At 34.4% G+C, this 19,992-nt stretch overlaps 1 protein-coding gene across 5 annotated transcripts in view; it reads left to right on the forward strand.

Moving 5' to 3' along the window:
- Positions 1-19,992, forward strand: part of FCHO2 (FCH and mu domain containing endocytic adaptor 2) — an 84,995-nt gene that overhangs the window by 43,137 nt on the left and 21,866 nt on the right. Inside the window, exons 10-19 of one of the 5 annotated variants that reach the window (XM_030969143.1) lie at positions 476-548; positions 2,400-2,424; positions 9,777-9,831; positions 12,356-12,534; positions 13,113-13,127; positions 13,538-13,562; positions 14,253-14,295; positions 15,215-15,309; positions 18,559-19,068; positions 19,677-19,780. In XM_030969143.1, coding sequence (XP_030825003.1) covers positions 476-548; positions 2,400-2,424; positions 9,777-9,831; positions 12,356-12,534; positions 13,113-13,127; positions 13,538-13,562; positions 14,253-14,295; positions 15,215-15,309; positions 18,559-19,068; positions 19,677-19,780 — 1,124 coding nt within the window. The remainder of the gene's footprint in view (positions 1-475; positions 549-2,399; positions 2,425-9,776; positions 9,832-12,355; positions 12,535-13,112; positions 13,128-13,537; positions 13,563-14,252; positions 14,296-15,214; positions 15,310-18,558; positions 19,069-19,676; positions 19,781-19,992) is intronic. The other 4 variants (XM_030969145.1, XM_030969147.1, XM_030969148.1 and 1 more) reach the window with 4 other exon arrangements.

Consider the following 19,992-nt stretch of genomic DNA (forward strand, 5'->3'; position numbering starts at 1 on the left):
CCAAGATCCTACTTTTGAGGAAAGACAGGAGCTTGCAGCTCCTGGGAGCACACAGGGCAAAAGAAATAACAACAGGGTAGCTGTTGAACTGCTGTAGCTGGGGAAGACAATGTTCAGTTTCTTATCCATGACTATTCAGGATCGCCTGGAGCAGCAGCTCTTGTTGAGTTTCTGTGAGCAGAATCCTCTTCCTCAAAACTGTTTATTAAAGAAAACAAAGTCTTTATACCCAACTTGGAGATCCAAGTCAGTTTTTTAAGAATTTTGTAACTAATGTGTTGAACCCTATTTTGATTTTTTTAAAATGTCACTTAAAGCAAATTGGACTAATGTTCCCTTAGTTTGGCTCCATACCTATCTCCACTGCATACCTGTGGCAGCATTTAAAACATTGGATTCATATGTGTTTGTGTTTGACATTGCTAAATATGCCTTTATCTCTTTGATCTATGAATGAAAAGTGTTTGTTCCGTAGGAATAAAACCACGGAAAAGGAAGCCTTTCGGTTTATCAGGAATAATGAAAAAAGAAAAAGATACTGAATCTGTGTAAGTATATTTCCACCCTGAAGCCTTGTTTTGTATGAAAACTAGTAATGGGGATAAAAAATAGCCAATATTTCAGTTTATCAAGATAGTTTTTAAACTGTTGATGCCTGAGCAGGTGTGTCTAGTAATGGTTTTAATTCAGGGAAATACCATGCAGGGTGCATTCTCTTACATATTGCTGTAGTTTAACCAGGGATTACACTTCTAACCACTGCTTTGCATGATTTGGTTGTTTCAGTTTTTGTCTACAATCCTTGAATTCCCTTATAAAATATCTGTTTTCTGAAACACTACATTATAGCAGAAGCATGACCCAGTTCTTTAATTTAAAAAGAATGATCTAGTAAATCTAGTGATTTAAAAGTACTTTTATCTACAGCTTGATGTCCTTGTTCTCCACCTCACTTACATTTGTAAACTGCAGTGTTTTCCTTGCATCTATAGAACAGATCCTGAGAGATGCCAGTAGTACTCCTCTGAGTCTAGATCTGCCGTTTCTGTTTAAGATTTCTTAGCTTACTAATTTTGGAAAGCTTCATTGTGGGCTGAAATATATTCATTCATTTGCCTCATATTTCACATTTCTCAACTGTTATGTACCTCAGGCTATCTTGTTTGCATACAGACCCTTTTTGAAACCACATCTCTCAAGAGAAGAATATGCTTTGTCTTTTCAAGCAGTGAAATATCTTTCAGAACAGCTCTGTTGCCATGAAAGATATAAACCAAGTAGAAATTTGATCACATGTCTTCTTTTGTGTCAGGCCTTTCAGAGAAGATGGAGTCCTTCATCTCACTGTCATTTCCTTAACAAGCTGTACTGAATTTTGTGTAAATACCTCCATGTTAGCAAGTTTTTTGCACCTGTTTTTAACACACTGTAGTAAAAGCTACATTTTTTGCTTTTAACCCATTTGTTTTTTCAGAGAAGATGTTTTAGATTACAATGCATTTTATTTTTTCCACATTCTTTTTTCACAGCATGCATGTGTAGGATATTCAGACTAATGATATAAAAACACTCTTGTTCAGTTGCACCATCATGATTTGTCAGGGTGCAAATTAGAGAGGACTTGTATGCTACTCAAGTATTCCCACGTTCTGTAAATGTAATTGCTTCTGCTTTTTGAAGACATCAGAGAGAATCAGTGTCATTCATTATTTTAGGTACTATTACTCAAATTGATGTTGCAGTGGAAAAGTGTAACACTTGTGAATAATGTGCTTGCAACCACTGCCTTCCTGCAGATAACTTACTTTTTTTTTTTAAAGTGCTTTTTAGGAGGGTACTCAGTTATTTTGTTCAGCATCTTCTAGTACTTGGCTGCAACTGTGCTTGACAAACACAAACTAAGAATGAAACTCTAAAAGAGAAAGCTCTGAATTCCTCTGAAGAAAATCTTAATTTCTTTGTGAACTGGGTTTTGTCCAAAACATTTTGCATTTGCAGGTAGACTATTTTATTAGGATTGGTGACTTCTGCTTATTGCACCCCTCACTCATGAAGATCTGAAACTTAAAGTATATTCATCCAGAACAGAGTGTGGTAGTCCTCACTTTCCTTGATGTTTTTGTTATTATGTCTAATTCTTTTCAGTAATATGTGAGTTTGATTTTTCATAATTTCTTCTGATTTTTTTTTTCTGCAGTGTTTTGAGCATAAACTGTCAGCTGTTGCTTAAATCTCATTCAGTTGAATATGGATTATTTAAAGCAGAAATTTCAAGAGTCTGAGAGGCAAAAGGATCAAATGCACTGTTTTAAATTAATTGAAAATATTGAAGGAGATTTTTTGTGAATAAAATAAGTTGTGCATTCTATAATTGTAAATTTTCTTTTTTTTTTAAATAGGGAGTGTCCAGATGCAGACTCAGTCGTAAGTAGATTATTTCCAAAATAAATACATATGCTTATACTATCAAGCCCTACAATCGGATGAAACTTAACTTATATACAGTCCCTGCAATACATAATTTATCTGGTAAAAGATTTAGTATTTTCATTGCATACTCAGTGTTAATTTTGTGCAGTACATGATCTTCAGCAGTATGTACAAACAAGTGTCAGTAATACATTTTTGTTTCCTAATAATATTTGGTTTTAAGCAAGGTGTTTTCACTGCAAATATATGTTGCTTTCTTTTTCAGCTAATAGTTTGAATTCCTTGGCTAATAGATTCTAAGAAAGAAAAAAGATGTAGTTTATTGTGGACTCAACTTCGTGTTGTCATATTCCTCGGCTTACTAGTGTTTCTTTTGAGAAGTCCTTCTAATATTGACTGGGTTCTGCTTTACTGCTGGCGATGGAGTGTAGAAATATACTGTTTAAAACATGGCTTTAAATGCAGCATTTCTAGATGCACTTTATTAATGGTCTAGTTTTCATTACTGTTAGATCTGTGATATGTCTTCCAATTTTTTTAGTCAATTCAGGTAAGTGACCATTTCAAATTAAATTAAATAGGTTAAAGATTTTAATTTCCTTAATTTAGTCTTTTCTTTTTATGCAAACATGTATGTTCTCTTGAATTAACATATAACAAAGATAGTAACTCCCTGTAGCTATGTTTGGGAAACATTTACAGAGTAATCTAAGTGATTTTCTGTAGGCTTATTTCTTTTTCATTGGTTCATTTAGGTGCAAATTATATTACACAACTTAAGTTTCCAAGTTCACTTACTTTGTGAATTTTCTGATTTCTATTTGGTAACTAAGAGGTTTTAGTACCTAATATTAAAATTTGTTTTGAGAAACTTGATTTGAAATATCTAGTAAAACTATCCTTCTAAATGGGGAAAATTAAGTTTTGCCACATAAGAGAAGTATATGTGTAAGAACAGATGTGTAGTTCTTGCCAAGACAGTTACTTTATATTGTGCAGTCATCTTGACTTACAGTAGGTTTCTTTCCTTGGGTGCATTTAAAAGAAAGTAACCAATAGAAGTATCCTTATAATTATCAGGCTTCTCATGGAAATAAAATCATTTGACAGTTCAGGTTGAGTCGCTGGAGTGAACCACAACTGGATTTGACTTGCAGTTTTTATTTTCTATGCTTATTTTGTCTCCATGTTTTTGGAAAACAATGAGTTCAAAAAATTCAAGTATAAATTAGTTTGGCATTCTGTTTGGCTACATGAGGCACACCATATGATCATCTAGATTAATTGTTGATACTTTTGGTTTGGTTTGGTTTTTTTTGCCTGCTGAGCATTTTATGACTGCATTTGGAATTTAAAATTTGGTCTGTGATTTCTCCTTGCTTTTTTCAAGCCACAGTAGTATACTGTATAGTGATTGAATGCTTTAAAAGCAGAAGTCATTACTGTAATTGTAGTGAAAAATGATAGAGATTCATTTCACCCCTAACAAACAAGCAATCCAAATGCTTTTATGTTTTAAGGTTAGAGTCCTCTTCTGAAAGGTCTCATTTAAAATGCTTTTAATTTTTCTTGGCTTTTACTTGCAGGTTTCCTTTCAGTTTAATTTTTCAAACCTAATCTAAATACTTTAAACAGTCTCTGTCATCTCTAGGAGGATTTGTTTTGTATGGGTATTTGCAACAAGTTATGCATTTCAAGAAATTGAACTTGGAAAACTATTATTAAACAAAAAAGATTAAAACAATATTAATTTGTGTTTGATTGCTAAGAAATACTGAGGAACAGACCTCAGGAAATTCAACTTAAGATGTCCCAGTTATTATTTTGTCAATTTTGGTCACTCACAAAAAGCCTGTCTGGCATATATATGATTAAATTGATCATATTTAAAAAGGTGGCTTTTGTTCGTTTGTCAGGAATTTTAATTGTGTGAAAGGAATGTAGGAGATAACCAGTCTTCAATTATTTATAGAGACCAAGGTAAAAATACTGCAAATTTTCAAGTCAAGGATGTAGCAAGAACTGATTTCTGTATATTATCTACCAGTTCTGTGTGCTACTGTGGATCTTTGAACATACTATTTAGTCAATACCATGAAGGCCTTCTCACTAGTCTAACACAGTCTATCAAGCTTCTATGCTGTTTCCAAAAGCAAAATGGTGAGATGGGTCAAAAATGTCTTTTGTCCCAAAATCCTCTCACATTTATATGTGGTGAGACAGACATGCTTATGCTCATCCTTCTTGTAGCTGCCAATTTATATATACTGGAAAATAAATTAATAAGACGTTAATTCCAGTAGGTATTTTTTTGTAATGGCTGTAAGAGGTTTTCGTGTGCTCATTAGTAGGCAGCTGTGGACTGAGAACTGTATTTGTTGAAAAAGTTGACCACTTCAATAAGCAGTCTCTGTTTAAATATAGGTGACAGTGTCTCATGAGATTTAAAATTCCTGAGGTTTTTATATGTCAGTCTATAGTGTAACTTCCATTAAGCTAAACCTTGATAATTAAGAAAAGTGGAAAGTCTGTAGTAGAAAGTGTATGCACTTGAAAGAGATAGAAGACTGACTTTGTATGGGGGTTTTGCCTTAGAACGTTTTTCTAAAGGCTGAAATGTCTTGTTTCCCATGAGTTTGCCATGTCTCTAGAGATGTTTTCTAGCAAGATATGAGCTCTAAAAGAAGCTTTTATTTCAGGGAAACATTTACAAGGTTTCACTTGTTTCCAGTAAGATCTGAATTGGGATTGCAACTCTTCCCTTGGTTAGGATGCTTGCTGATCTCCTTCTTCTACTTCACTGCCTATTTTCATGAAGACTGTAGTAATGTAATTATCTTTGAGTTCTCTGTTCTTTCTGTCAAATCCATTTGAAATTGTCCAGTAAGTTCAAAAGTAATTAAGAAGGGAGTCACGGATGTACAGAACATAATGCTGAAAGTTTTTTTTTCATGGGAAACTGAAATGCAAACGCATATCAAGGCATCCAAAACTTTTCATTAACCTCTTCATATGTGAGATTATGTAGAATTATTGACCTTTTTTTGTTGCTGGGGACTGGTTGAATTTGGAACCATCAATTTCTGAAAAGTGGAACACAAGTGTAATCTAATATTTATTGAAATACAAGTGTTTTTCTTTATTTGCATTCTACAGCATTTTGTTCTGGCATTTTTCAAATAGTTGCTATTGAGGACAAGGCTTTCTGTTACAGCACAAGAGAGGGGCACTTTGAATTACCATTTTTCTTTCTTTCTGCATTTCTGACAATAGGAGAAACTGACTGTCTGCTCTCTTCTTCTGTGTCTTCTGGGTTAATAGGCACCCTAAGGAGAGGAGGCCAATATTATGCCTCTGTCTTAACCTAAGTATATGTCAGAGTCAAATTTACACCTCAAATATGTCAAAAGTGGAGAGCCTTTTTGTTCTCTTGTTCCAGCCTATGTGCTTCAGCTGCTTACTTTGAGTCCTCATCTGGATTACAGGAAACCAGTTGAGTTCTGGCAGAAAAAAATAGAATTAGCTGTTCAGCTGCACTCCATCTTGAAGCATACCCTCAAGAAAACTTGATAAAGAGTTCTCATAACCACTGTAGTTATCCCAGGAGAAGAGAAAATATAAAGAAATCAAACTGGGTTGTGGTGAAGGTTCTTTGCTTCTGGACTGATGACCAGCCTGTCAGCAGCGCTAGTGTTGCAGAGGAAGGGCCAAATGGAGTAGCTGGACTACAGTGCTCTGTACGGTCCTCCCCTGTCCTCTGTATGTAGCCCAGACACACTAATGACATGGTAATGCTGTGGCTTCTTCAATCACTTTTAGATGACAGATGAGACAGAGCAAGGAAACTGAAATAAATTATTCACCAAAGGTAAAAAATGTGTTTTGTTAATAGAATGCTTGGTCCTCAAGCTTCTTATACAAGAAATTTTATTTTATTTATCAAGGTCGGATGTTTTATTTTGAAAATTTATTAACCCCAGGAAGCTTGTAGAATATGCCGCAGCAAAGACAAAGGTATATGACCTAAGTTTCTGGCATATGTTTAAAGCTATGTAAGATCTCAAGTAATGCATTACATCTGCAAGCACAGGGAAAACTGGCTTTTATAGCTACATGTTTAGTTGCTTAACAGAACGTCAGAAAGGCTTCCTGGAAGTCCAGCAGTTCCAGTTGCTTTTGCAGTTGCTTTCTTTCTAGTTGCTTTGCAGAGTTCAGTTCACATGCATAATGAGGTAGTTGGGAGCTTTTTCTGCAAAGAACACTGCACATATTTGTGTAGGGGGCTAAAGCAGACCTCCATCCCCATTTTATTAATAGTAACTTTTCCCAAAGGCCAAAGTTTGCAAAGATCATCATCTTTGTGTGTTGAAGTTCAAAAATTATACATGTAGGTTGTGAACTTAACCTCTGATCAGCATGGTAGGCAAATCAGGTTTTACCTTTGTTGTGTACCTGATATTTAAGATACAGTTATTCATCACATAATATGTAGTTCTATAATTGTAGGAGTGTGGAAAAAGTAGTAAACATTAGGCAAATAAATGTAAATGCCTTCATTAATTAACATCAGATTCATGAGTATGTGTCTCTCTCAGATTGCTGTGTTATCTACTACTGTTATTCATTGTAGATTTGCAAATGAAATGTTGGTATTTCAGAAAGCACATTCATCAGTTCAACCATTCATAATATTGAGAACAGTATTTTGAAATTACTACTCAACTTGTAAGATTGTGAAGTATCATTTTACTTGTGTAATCTGTAATCAGACACAATCTGCCTTTGTCTATACAAAGGTATATCAAGTATCTATTCCACCCATTTTTTACGTTGGTTTATACAAAAATATAAGTTCAGTATCTAGTTAATTAAAGCAAGTGTTAATGATCACAAATTGGCACAAGATCCAATCAATCTGGATTGCTGACAAGGCTGGAAATACAAGGCATATTATTTATGTGCTGCGTATATGCTGTTTCATGTCAGATGTTTGAAATTATTTAAATCCACATATTTAAATTTCATATATAGGAAAAAACTACAAATTAAGTTTTCTACTCAGAGTTTGAAAAGAAGTGGTAGCATAGATTAGCTGAAAGAGAAGGAAGGAATTTTCTTGTGTTCAGAACTTAAGCTGTACAGTATTCATCTCTGTTATATACATGAAGTTGTGAAGACAGATTGCATGCTGAAGGGCTGTTTCTGAGGAACAGATGATTCAAGTATATTATCAAGATCAGAAATAATTGTCATGAAAGTATTAAGAAAGTTTAATATTTTAAGATTTTGGTTCTTTCTTCATCCTAGAGATTATTCAGTAAATGAAAAATAATACAATGAAAATAACTTCTAGAAACTTAAGTTGTCTCATAATTTTATATCAGAATAGTGATTTTTGCCAGGTACATTGTGCATACTGTGTCAGCCCAGTAATCATATGCTGTACATGTATGGCCCAGTTTTAAGAAAAATTAAATGTTGTATATTTAAAGATTTTTATTGACTTTCAATTCATCTTAACCATGAATGTCCCTGATCTGTGGAAAATCACCTGGTGTGACAACTAAATTAATTTCAGAATTCAGAATTTGTAGCATTACAAGAAAATAAACTTACTCTGTAGCTGTACGTTTTTGTTCTGTTTACTTTGATGTCAAGTTCCATTAGTGGTTTTTGGTATATAAACAAGGTCAGCTTGAGGTCAAGCGTAGCTAAGAACCTTGATTTGAGCAAGTAGAGCTAAAGTATTGGACCGGATGATTGTGCTGTTATTACTTTTTTGTTGTTGTATTTATTTATTTATTTATTTGATGCAGTATTTAATTTGGTGTGTCTTACATCTGTACAGGACTGTATTTCTTATACTTTTCTTAGCAGAAAGTTTGAGCTATGTGTAAATTCCATTTATTACAGAAGTGCTAAATTTAGGGAACTGTACAGAAGAGACTCTCTCTTAGTGAATTACCAGACATCCCATTTGTGATACCTGTAAAAGATACAGAAGGATAACTACATTTGAATAATTTTAATGTTTATGTTCTATACTTCCAAAGCTATTCAGAGATATTCTCTTTAAACTTGGCTTCAATTTTATCTGAAGTCATGAGGTTCCTTTCTTGTCCACTTGAAATCACCAACATAAGTCATTTTGTTGTATCTCTTGACTTCTAACAGATTATGTTTTGGCCATACTGTGTATACATATCTGTTGGTCAAATTGGTTCCCAGTACCTGTTTTCTGATAGAATATTCTGATGGTACACTAGAATAAATTACTTTTATATGTATACATATTCTAATTTTTATAGCATATTAGTAACTACTGAAAGCACTGCATTTTGAAGACACCTTGCTTGTGGTTTTTTGTGATAAACTTACTGAGATGTTAAACAGTTCACATACACTGCCTATGCATACAAAGTTGTGAGTGAATTATTTTGGTACTGGGTGGTGAAAGTATCTATGTATCCATGTCTATCCTGTGTATGTAACACACGATGCAGGAGTTTTATGCATTTTTAAAATTTAGATTAACTTGGAGACTTGTTTCTCTCTGTCCCAAAGTTATTTTAATGAAACAATATGCTTAGCTGAGCATTCTAAGTTATTTTAACATCATTCTTTTCAATTTCTGTTTAACTGCCTGTAAGAACAGACAAACAGAACTTAAGTTCCCAGATGCTTATTGGCTTTGAAGATTCAGGATAGTGTTGGAGATACGTAAAGGAAAACTTGGGAATAAAATTTTGAGCACCTATGGTGTGGATATTCTTTTCTGAAGTAACAGTGCAGGCATGCTGCCCTTGCTAGGGGAAGTGGAATTTGCAAGCAGCGCTTTGGCTAGCATACTTAAATACTGACTAGTACTTTGGAAAGGTTTTGGCTCTGCACCATCAGAACACCTTGTGTCTTAGCTGAAAGCAGTAAAAATTGGGAAATTTTTCTGGAGCCAAGAGAATTATAACCTAATTTAACTCAGTACTAGAGCTAAAATAATGTTGATTTCTGTCCTTTTTGATAAAGTAATTGATTAATAATTAATGAGTAATTAGTAATTACAATTAGTAATTAAGTAGTGATTGATTAGTTAAAGCAGACGCATTTCAAACTTGCCAGTTTTCACAGGAAATTTAGAGCTTGTTTTGTTACATTTTGTGGTGAGATACTTTGTCATACAACTTCTGAATGACAGATCGTAACTTCAGATAATTGTAAGAGTGTTGAATAAAAATCACTTTCATGAGTTGCAATTTTAATTTGTCAATGATGTAAAATTCGGTCTGATGTAAGAATGACTTGGTTTTTTAGTTATTTATCAATAGCGTAATTTTTGTTGTTGTTTTTAGAACTTTCCTGATGTAGATGATGAAGGATACAGCATTAAACCAGAAGCAACACAGGATATCCTTTTTACTATTATTGCGCCAAATTATTTGATGCTACTACAATTCTTTGGAAAGAGGAAGTACTGACTAAAGAGTTAAGGAAGATGAATGATATTTATGCCTATGTTGCAACCTTGTATTCTTACACTCATAGCTTTTGTAAAATGAACCAAATTTTTTCTTGGATGTGTGTGTGCAAATGTTAAAGATTACATTACATTACATTACATTACATTACATTACATTACATTACGTTACATTACTTCACATTACATTACATTGGATCAGATCTCTTGGGAACTTCAAAAGGACAGCAAAAATGAAAAGGAAAAAAAATTGCCAGATCCATTGCAGATCCAAAATTCCACACAGATCTCTCTTTATGAAAAGCTCTCAGAGAGTTTATAAAGTTTGCAAATTTTTTAAAGCATATTGAATGGTTATCTGTTCTGTACCTGCGCCCTCACTTTTTTTTGTAGCACTAGAGCAGTGTAGAAATAAAATTTCTGTTACATAATGAAGTCATTACACTACACGCTGTTTCCAGTTGGTGCTTTTAGCTTTTACTGTCTATTTAATAACTTCATATTGAAAGCTTTATTGCTTTCATATGCAGAGCAGATTTTGTTCTGAGTCACCTTTATTGAGGCTAAAGATTTTTCTCTGCCATTCCCCTGTTGCTTTGGAGGAAAAATTATTGTCCACTTTTTTTACTACCACCACAGAGGAAAGTTCTACTTAAGAGCTGGGAATAGTTACCATAGATCTAAGCAAGCCTAGTATGTTGTCAAGATAGCTAATTTTTGGATATGTATTCACTGAATTTTCTGGGTACTTCAGATAAAAGGTGAATTTGGGCTGTGTCATTACCTTAAATTGCAAAAATTTTTAAGCAGTTAACAGCTCATTACAGTGGCCAGGTCATCATCATAACTTCTTTGTTTTCATCAGCTTTGCAGAATTTTCCTCTAATGTCCACATGGAAGAGTCCTGTAACAATAGAAGCAGTTGATGTAATCTTCTGTTTAAAAAAATGATACAAAAGTGACAGACTTTTATCCAGTTCTAAGAGGAGTATTTTTTCATATTTTGCATGTATTTCTGAAAGTGAGAGATAAGTGAATAACATTCATGCTTATGATGATAAGTGAACAACATTCATGCGTATTCATTTGGACATCCTATTTTTTATTATCTCTTTTTTTTTTGTGAAACAAAAGAAAAGGCATACATTCCTTGAAAAATATCCATGATTTGCAATCTCTCATAAGGTAGTACTTCAGCTGCTGAAAATCTTGACCAGCTTCAGGAACTTATCAGCTCACTTTCTCTTTTCCTCCCTTAGCCTCTAGAAATTTATTTTGTTGATGGGATCTCATGAGATAATTTGTTGGAAGACATTGTTTTATTATAATGACAGTCAATCATAATAAGTCTGACTTAAATCTGTATTGGCCAAGGAATCTGTATTCCTTATTTGTAGGAAATGAATCTTGAAGGTCAGTGATAACCTTCAAGACAAGAAATATGTTGATGAAATTAGAATTACTTTTCTTTGAAACCTTTTCTATAAATGCTTCATTTTGAAGGAAGAGAGGTGTAAAATGAAGATACTTGGCTTTCAGATCCTTTCAGCTGAAAGGGATTTGGAATGTCGAATTTAAAACTTTGTTAGGGAATAGTTTGAAGGAATTTAATGCAAAAGTCTGTCATATTTTCAGGTGAAAATAACAGAAGTGACTTAGAGAATATATACACTTCTTCCAGGTGGTACAAAACTTTGTGTTTCTGTAGAGGGAAATTTTCAAATTTTTCTTGTCTAAACAAATGCAGGTTTTAAGACTTAGCTTGGGCCTTTCAGAGCTTTTCTTCAGTGCAGGTCCTGTGCATATAAAGTGCTGTTTATTTTCCTTGTTTTGAGGTCTGAGATGTCATTGTGATTTCTTTCTATCCAAAGATGACAGTACTTTAAGCAGCTGACATTGTTCAGTTTACCATGCAGCCTTCTGTTTAACTGGCATGCTTACTAAAAAAAATTTTTAGTGCCACACTGTAAGAGGAACATGTAATGGTGACTCCTGCTCTTTCCTTCACTGTTTATGTTAGGTACAGGTACCATGGGCATTTCACTGATCATTAAAAAACCTAGGCTTTTCTTCATTTGATTTAAAAGACTTCTAGATTTTTCATACATCCCTTAGAATCCCTGTTGGAGTCTTGCAAATTATAATTTTACATGTAGAAGTGTTGCTGCTTTAGAATCTTAAATTTAACCTTATGCCTTCAAATATGCCGTTATTCATTTATATGACAGATACGGCCATTCTTCAGTTATGTGACATCATGTTTTTTGAACAGAATCATCATTCTGAAGATAAATGGAATAAACTCCTAAATTTTAACTCTGAATTGTGCATTTTGGACTGTGGATATATGTAAATGCACCAAGAGGTCACTTAATATGAGCATTTTGTGGATCAAAATTATAAAGTAGATTAAGCAGATGACTTTGAGGTATTTCCACCTTAACTGAGACAAACATACCAAAGAGAACCATTTCTATTCATCCAGTGAGTCTGACTCTGAAGATGATGAACCCAGGAGGTTCCACGTGGAAATAAAACCTGTCCAGCCAAATAACAGCTCTCAATACACTATGCCTTCTTTGGATGAATTAAAAGTATCCATAGGGAACATCACTCTTTCTCCAGCAATATCTGTAAGTCTTTTGTTCCTTGTATTTTTGTTGTGTAGAAAAGTGGTAAAGAAACAGTAGTGTAAACATATATTATAATGTTCAGAATTTTTCTAGGTTCAGTAATTCTTTTTTCTTGTGCACTAAGTAATTTTTGGTACATTTCATATTCCAATATATATAGATTGCACTTTTATATTGCAATATAACATTAAGTACTTTTCTCATATTTAAAGTCTCCTTGAGACTTTAGAGTGCTCAGTTCTTGTGTTTGTGGTTGTGCGACCATGAGACATTCAATTACATCTTAGTGTTAGCTGAGCATGGCTTTTAACGTAATTTGAAAATTAGTTTTCAATAACACACAAGTCTTTTAAAACAGGTCATATAATGAGGATACATGTAACATTTGCAGTGCAGCTTTATTGATTTATCCTGCCAGTTTATGGAATAATCCTTTATACCACCAAATGATAAATAATATTAGGGTATGCTAGTACAGTATTCAGATCAGAGTGAGACTGGTTCTGATTTTAAGGAAAATAGTGTGCATAACATATTAAAATAATTTTTCTCTTTTTTCCCTCATCACATTTTGAAAGCAGAGGCACAGTCCTGTAAGTAGAGAATGGCTTTTTATTTGCATTTGTAGTTAAAACTAAGTAAGTGTAGTGTGTGAGGGGACTTGTTGGGAAAACATGAGGAATATTTCGTTTCATTTGTACTATGTGATAGATATGTTGGCTGTTTAATTCTCTGTCCCAGATGGTAAAGAGATTTAAAAATGCTGCTCCATTGTCAGCTCTACAGTATTTATTCCTGCATTTTCAAACTGGTGTGGCAGATGTGCACTGGTTGCTCTGTCCAGGCTCATGTTCCATGGTCTTCCGCAAGTTCATGCTATTTTTACCTGGCACTGAAAACAAAATATCACGTAGGAAGTTGAGTGGATATAAGAACTGTGGAACTGTTAAGTGGTTAATTTCAGAGTAGAAGAACTTATTCCTTTTTTTTTTTCCTGTTTCAGGCACAAATGAATCAAAATTCATCCAGTAAGTGTGAATCTTTTAGTCTGTTCATTTTTTTAACAGAATGAAAACAAAACTTTTTTTTAATTGTTGGAGACATAAACTTCTTAAATATCTGTATTTTAAATTGAACAAAATGCTTCTCGTGTTAATTTTATATAACCATTCCTTATCTGTGTACTTGGCTGTTCCCTGTTGTGGGGACCTGTCTGACAGTAATGAGGAACACATCCAGATACCAAAGGGGTTGCCCCATCAGAAAAACTCCTGTGCAAGTTCCTGAAACCCTTCCATCTGTTCAAGTTTAGGATGATCCATAAACCAGCAAAGCACACCATGTTTATGGTGTAAAATACTGACATAGAGGATAGAGCATTAGCTTCTATTATTCAGGGTTAGGTGTTTTGTTTTTGGTTTTTTTTTTTGGCCAGTGGGAAACCAGACCAGATTTGCTGAAGAACAGTGTTGTAAACTGTATAATTCAAGGAGGAAGTTTCAAGCAAACAACACTTCCTTATGAAGTGCATTGGTCTATGTAGTCTTCTCATAGTAAAGGAAACTTAAGTTATCAGAAATGATACATTTTCTTTTTTCCATTTTAATAGTAATTTGTTTGAACTGCCAACATGAATGTTAAATATCTTCTTGTAATGAAAATGAAATTTTTATTTTATATTTCACACTTTTAGTGATAATATGGTATCTTTTTCTTAGGTGAAGAGTTAACAAAGTCAAAACTTTCTGCTCCAACTACTGAGTAAGTTAAAATTTAAAATTCCATCAAATGCTGTTTTGCAGGAATTTGTTCTTATTTTTCTAAACTCAGAAACTCATTGGAAATGACAGCTGAGTCCTATCTTAGGTTGTACATCTATTGCATTATAAGCCTAAGTGTATCAATGGATATTTCCATTCATTTGTTTATCCCTTCTAATACATTTGATTTATTGTGATCAATCTCAGTTGGTATTTATCATTACATAGCTACACAATGTTTTTAAATAAGACAGACTTAGTTTCTATCCAAGAGTGTTCTATGGTACAATGTTTAAGATTGCAAAACCCAAATCTACAATGATCTGCATACATTGCTTATGCGTATATATGCTGAAATGAATGAATTTGAAGATATAGGTCTCAAAAATTACAGTTATTTAACTGACATTATGGAGTATGTCCACACACAAATTTTCACCAAGGTTTTGGCTAAGACAGTCTCCTTACCTGCAAATTTTGACTAATTCTTTTCTTTTTAGATGTGAAGACTAATATAGACTAATTTGTCAAAAGTTTTTACCATATTATTGAGGGACTTTTTACAAGAACTATGTAGTGATCGGACTAGGAGGAGTAGCTTTAAACTGTGAGTAGTTTTAGATTAAATATATGGAGGAAATTCTTTACTGTGAGGTCTGGTGATATGTGGAAACAGGTTTCCCAGAGACGTTTTGGATGCCCTGTCTCTGGAAATGTTCAAGGCCAGTATGGAAGGGGCTTTAAACAACCTGGTCTAGTGGATGTCAGCATAGTTGGAACAGAATTTTTAAAGATCCCTTCGAAGCCGAAGTGTTCTGTAATTATTATAATTATTATATTATCAAACTGCTACTGAAGTTTGTGATTTTTATGAATGCATAAATCTTTCATTTCTATTCCAATTTTAACTCTTAATATAGAAAGGGGAACAGTGACTTCCTGGCATGGGATCCATTCTTCAGCACTTCTCTTGAATCTTCCTCTTCAGCTTCTTTGGCATCCTCATCTTCCTCAGGTAAAATCTTCATGGTAGAGATGGTGTTCACTATATTTCTGGATGTTCTGGTTTTTCAGTTATTGCAAAGGGGTGTGCTTTGATGCATAAATTATAGAGTTTTATAAAGCAGTATACTGTTACAGGTCTTACATGACTAAGAAGGCAGCATATAAGGCTTTCAAACTAGAGAGCAAGAAGGAAGAGGGAGTGCTGGACACTTCAGGAAAATTCTGTTTTGCTCCTGCTTTTCTTTATTGCCTTCTCATACTTACTGAATAATTGCTCACCATCTAGAATGTAATCCATTTTTTTTTCAGCTGGTAAGGCTGGGAGATTAAAAGGAGGTTGTTGCATCAACTGTGAGACAAGCTGAGCTTGCACAATGAATCGGGATGGATTTCTTCTTTCCAGGAAAGTTGGCTGGGCTATGTAGTACAAAGGCATTGCAGAGCTTTGCTCTGAGGAACTTGTTTCCTGGAGGAAGGCATGATTCTGTTAGGAGTTGGCATAATCCAAGGGGAGATGGATAAAAATGGCAGGACTGAGACATGAACTAAGCTGAGATCCTGAAAGCAGGGATATTGCCAGAAAAATGATGGTGTGTGGCATATGGAAGGTGGAGGGAGAGAGCACATGTTGCTTGGGAATTTTGGGTCGCAGGATATTAGTGTTGGTAGGACAAGTTGGCAAGCTTTCCTGAAACCTGGTCATTGCAAAAAATAGTTCCATACTTCTTTTCAGTCTACCTGCTGTGTATCTTTATTCCAACATCTTAATTTTTTCTTAATGTAGACACTTTCCTCCTCCCACACACCTGAGAAAGGAAGTGTGTTCGCTGATTTTTTTACTAAGTACTTGTATTCCAAAAATAGTCATCACTTCTTTGTGTTCATTATGGCTTTCTAGTGGTTTTCTTCTGTGCATAATCATGCAGATTGAAGAACAATAAGGAAGATTACATGTATCAGTAGGAGAATTCTGAAAAATTGGTGTTATTTTTTGGCTTAAGTAATGTTCTTTTAGCAGCAATCAACATTGCTTTGTAACACTTCAGATTTTAAGAACTTTGTCTTTCACAACAAATTAATGTTCCTTAAAGGTTTCAGTTTTAATAAATCTGGCTTACAGAATTCATTATAACTCCTTCATCCTGACTTACATAATCAGTCAGTAGTATTGGCAAGTGAATCCATCCTGTGTGTGGTAACACATTTAAGAATAAATTCTAGAGAGAGAGATATTACTGGAATACTCTGAAAAAAATTGGTGCTTTCTTAAAATACTCTGTTTTGATAACTTTGGTCTCGTGTTGGAGTCGGCAGAGAAAGGCAGAGGATACTGAACTTGTGCTGGTGGCTGTATCTGTATTCAGGTGTTTATTGCTGTGCCTGGATGAGAAGTGAAAACAGGTTAGGAAGTCATCATACAGTTCCTCCTGACAGCAGAATTGTGGAGAAAGTAGTCTCTGGCTGATGGGTAATGACAGAGATCCATAATATCCTCTGGAGCTCTGTCTGGCAGGGAGTCATATACCCTAGTCGTACCCATTAGGCTTATGCACAGAGCCCTGCAGTTCATTGAAATTGGTGCAATAGAGGGTCTTGTGGGCATAAATCAAGTTTAGATGCATCTGTGCCTTGGCAAACTTTATCTGATAAAAAATTCTTTCAAGGACTGTTTTTCTAGAAGTTAACTAAGATATTTACATTTGTGAAATAATCTGTAGAATTAAATAGAAAGTAAGTGTGCCAAAGTATAACAAATTTCTAATGCATTTGGGATAAAAAAACCTGGATCAATGTAAGTCATGTTGTTTAAATTGAGTTCTAATGCTTGCTAACTTGCAAGTAAGTTTTTAAAGTTTTTAAAAAATACTTATCAGATGGCATATTCCTCAAAATCAATGTTTTATCTTCAGCTTGAAGGTTGGTAGTAAGCTGGTGCTTTAAGTTTTTGAAAATCTCAATCCCAAACTTAAATTACATACGTTAGTTGTGGGGAATACAGTATGTGTCTCTTATGGTTTAAACATTTGTTTAAGTATTGTTTTATAACCATGTTAATCATTGAACTCTTAAACTACCTTGGTATTTGAGCAGACAGTGGTTTATGCAGCACAGAAGTAATCTTTGGTCATCCATGAATAATCCCACTTTATTATAAGTTCAAGCTAACTTTGTTATCTTGAACAAACACAACAGACATTTTTAGCTAGTTCTTGATATTTAAAAAATGCTTCTATTAGTTATCTTCCTTATTTTCATCCATATGTATTTTTAAAATAGTTCTTAACATGTCCACATTTTTTTAAATAGGATTTATAGCAGTATTTTAAAGCTTTTGAATGATAGTTAAAATATCTGCTTGAAAGAGAAAGGTGTGTTAAAATTCTTAATGTTAGGTGGACTTAAAGAATGTATTTTTTATGGCGAAAGGACCGCTGTGGCAAGGACAACTGTACTTTTGATCTGAACTTTTAGATGTGTTTCATTTTTTTATTTTGGTTGTCACTTCTGTTGCTCCCAGCTCTGCCAATCTGCAAGATGTTGAGAATTGACTAACCCTGCATTTTCTGCTTCTGTTGTCATCTAGAGCAACAGGCAACAGCAAGTGCAGGGAATACTTGTGGAAAACTCCTTTTTTTCAGCAGTCAGAAGATTATAGGATGAGAGAGGGGGAAAAAAACTGGGGTGGATAATGCCTCCATATTGTTACTCACAGATTGATACAGACAGAATAACTATCAGACTGAATCTTGTGGCTCCATTGTCTTCATTCATTCACCTGAAAGCCAAATCCGTTGGACCTTCCTATTACAAATATTAGGACTAAGAGGATCAAAGTCTTTGGAAGGAACAGGATAGGTTCGATTAAATAAGGAAGGAAATTAAAAGCAGAAGGCTGTGGAGAGGAACCAAAAATGGAGTAGGATGCAAGAAAGAAAAGACAAAGATGAGAAAAAAATAAATCACAACAGGTCAAAGGAATAAGGAAAGTTGTGAGAAATAGAGCCTTAAGTGGAGACATACACAATAATTCTTTTAATGTACTAAAAAATGGAAAGGGACATGGTTACCAGTATGAATGAAGTACATATGATATGTGACTGGCTTTTTTCCTTCTTGTATTTGTGAGTTGTTACTTTAGCAGTTATTTTTCATGCTGGCTAGTAGTCCTTGTGCAGTGGATATTGAATACTTTTTTGAATATTGAAAATTTTATCTTTTCATTGCTGGTCCTAGTTTCAATTCTTCCCTTTTCCTTCAGCTACCCTAACAGAGCACAATAGGAGCTCCTCATCGTCTACCACTGATTTGCCTGGGTGTAGAATATCTCAGTCTTTGCTTGGACACCAGACAGATTCTGGGTCCACAAGCCCATCTTCACCAGGCTTTACCATTAGCACTTTGTGCAAATCTGGTGTTACAGCAGCGCCATCAGGGAGTACCAGTACTTTATCCTGTTTTTCATGGTCTCAGAGTCAGTGGATTTCCTTTGCTGATGAACTTCTTACAATTAGACACACAAGCACAGACAAGAAGGAGCCCCAAAGATTGCGTTTTAAAACTGAAAATGCCTGCCTTGCCTCTTCTGCTTTGCTTGGGAATTCTTCCAACAGCTGTGCTTCTGAGGATCAAAGTGACCTTTTCAATAACTCTATATGCCATGAACAATTATTCATTGAAGAAACTGGCACTGCTACTGAAATATCTTCTGCATCATCTTCAGCACTACTGGACTATAGTTTAGTGTCTTCTTGTGCTCATACAAATAAGGGTATGCCCAGCATGCATTTTGTACTGCTCTTTGCTAATAACTGACTCCAAAAAGCAAGCTTTGGATTCGTTTTTTCTTTTTGTTACTATTGCTCAACTGATGCTAAAATTAGCTCATCTTCTTACTTAGAATGTACTAAACTGCTTGTTAATACCAGTTGGGACAGTGAAGTAAATATTCAGCTTGAAATAAGAAGACAATTCAAATTATTCATTTAAAGGCATTGCTTTTTCTTAACTGTGCAGTGTTGCTTTTCTAGAAATGGGAATGTGTTTTTGTGGGATGTCAGACAGTAATGAGATCTCAAAGATTAACCAATTGCATTTGCAAAAACAATTCTTTTTATATACAAGCTTCCAAGAGTGGTTGGTATAAAATCACTTGAGAGCAATGAGAAAGCCCATGATGCTGTTTTTAGATGCACTTTTCAGGGTATCACATGGCGCTATTTTAAAAGCACTTACGATTTGTGGTAACTCTTTAAACATGGCACTTGTACAATAGGAACCTCTAGTAGAAACATCACTTCTAGATATTCTACTCAAGTAAATAACTATTTCTGTTCAGTGTGATCTTTCTAATATTTTCTTAACTTTGCTTTATTTCAGCAAGGCCCACCACTCCTCTTTCTGTGAGCACCATTGTACCCCCACCAAGGCCTGCTTCAAGACCAAAGCTGTCTACCGGGAAACTTTGTGGGATTAATGAAATAGTATGTATTGAGTATTATTTTTTTATTTGCCATTTTGACTTGATTTCAGATACACCATTCATTTATTCTGTTACAGTGGAGTTAAGCAAGTTTTCACATAAGCAGGTTTTCAACATTGCCAAAGAGGCGTGGTAATAGTTTATGATAACTATCTCCTTACAACAGATAATTATTAACACAAGTACTAAGGTCCAAACCATAATTTTTGCGAC

This window comes from Camarhynchus parvulus, chromosome Z (genome assembly GCF_901933205.1).
Source record: "Camarhynchus parvulus chromosome Z, STF_HiC, whole genome shotgun sequence".
Lineage (NCBI taxonomy): Eukaryota > Metazoa > Chordata > Aves > Passeriformes > Thraupidae > Camarhynchus > Camarhynchus parvulus.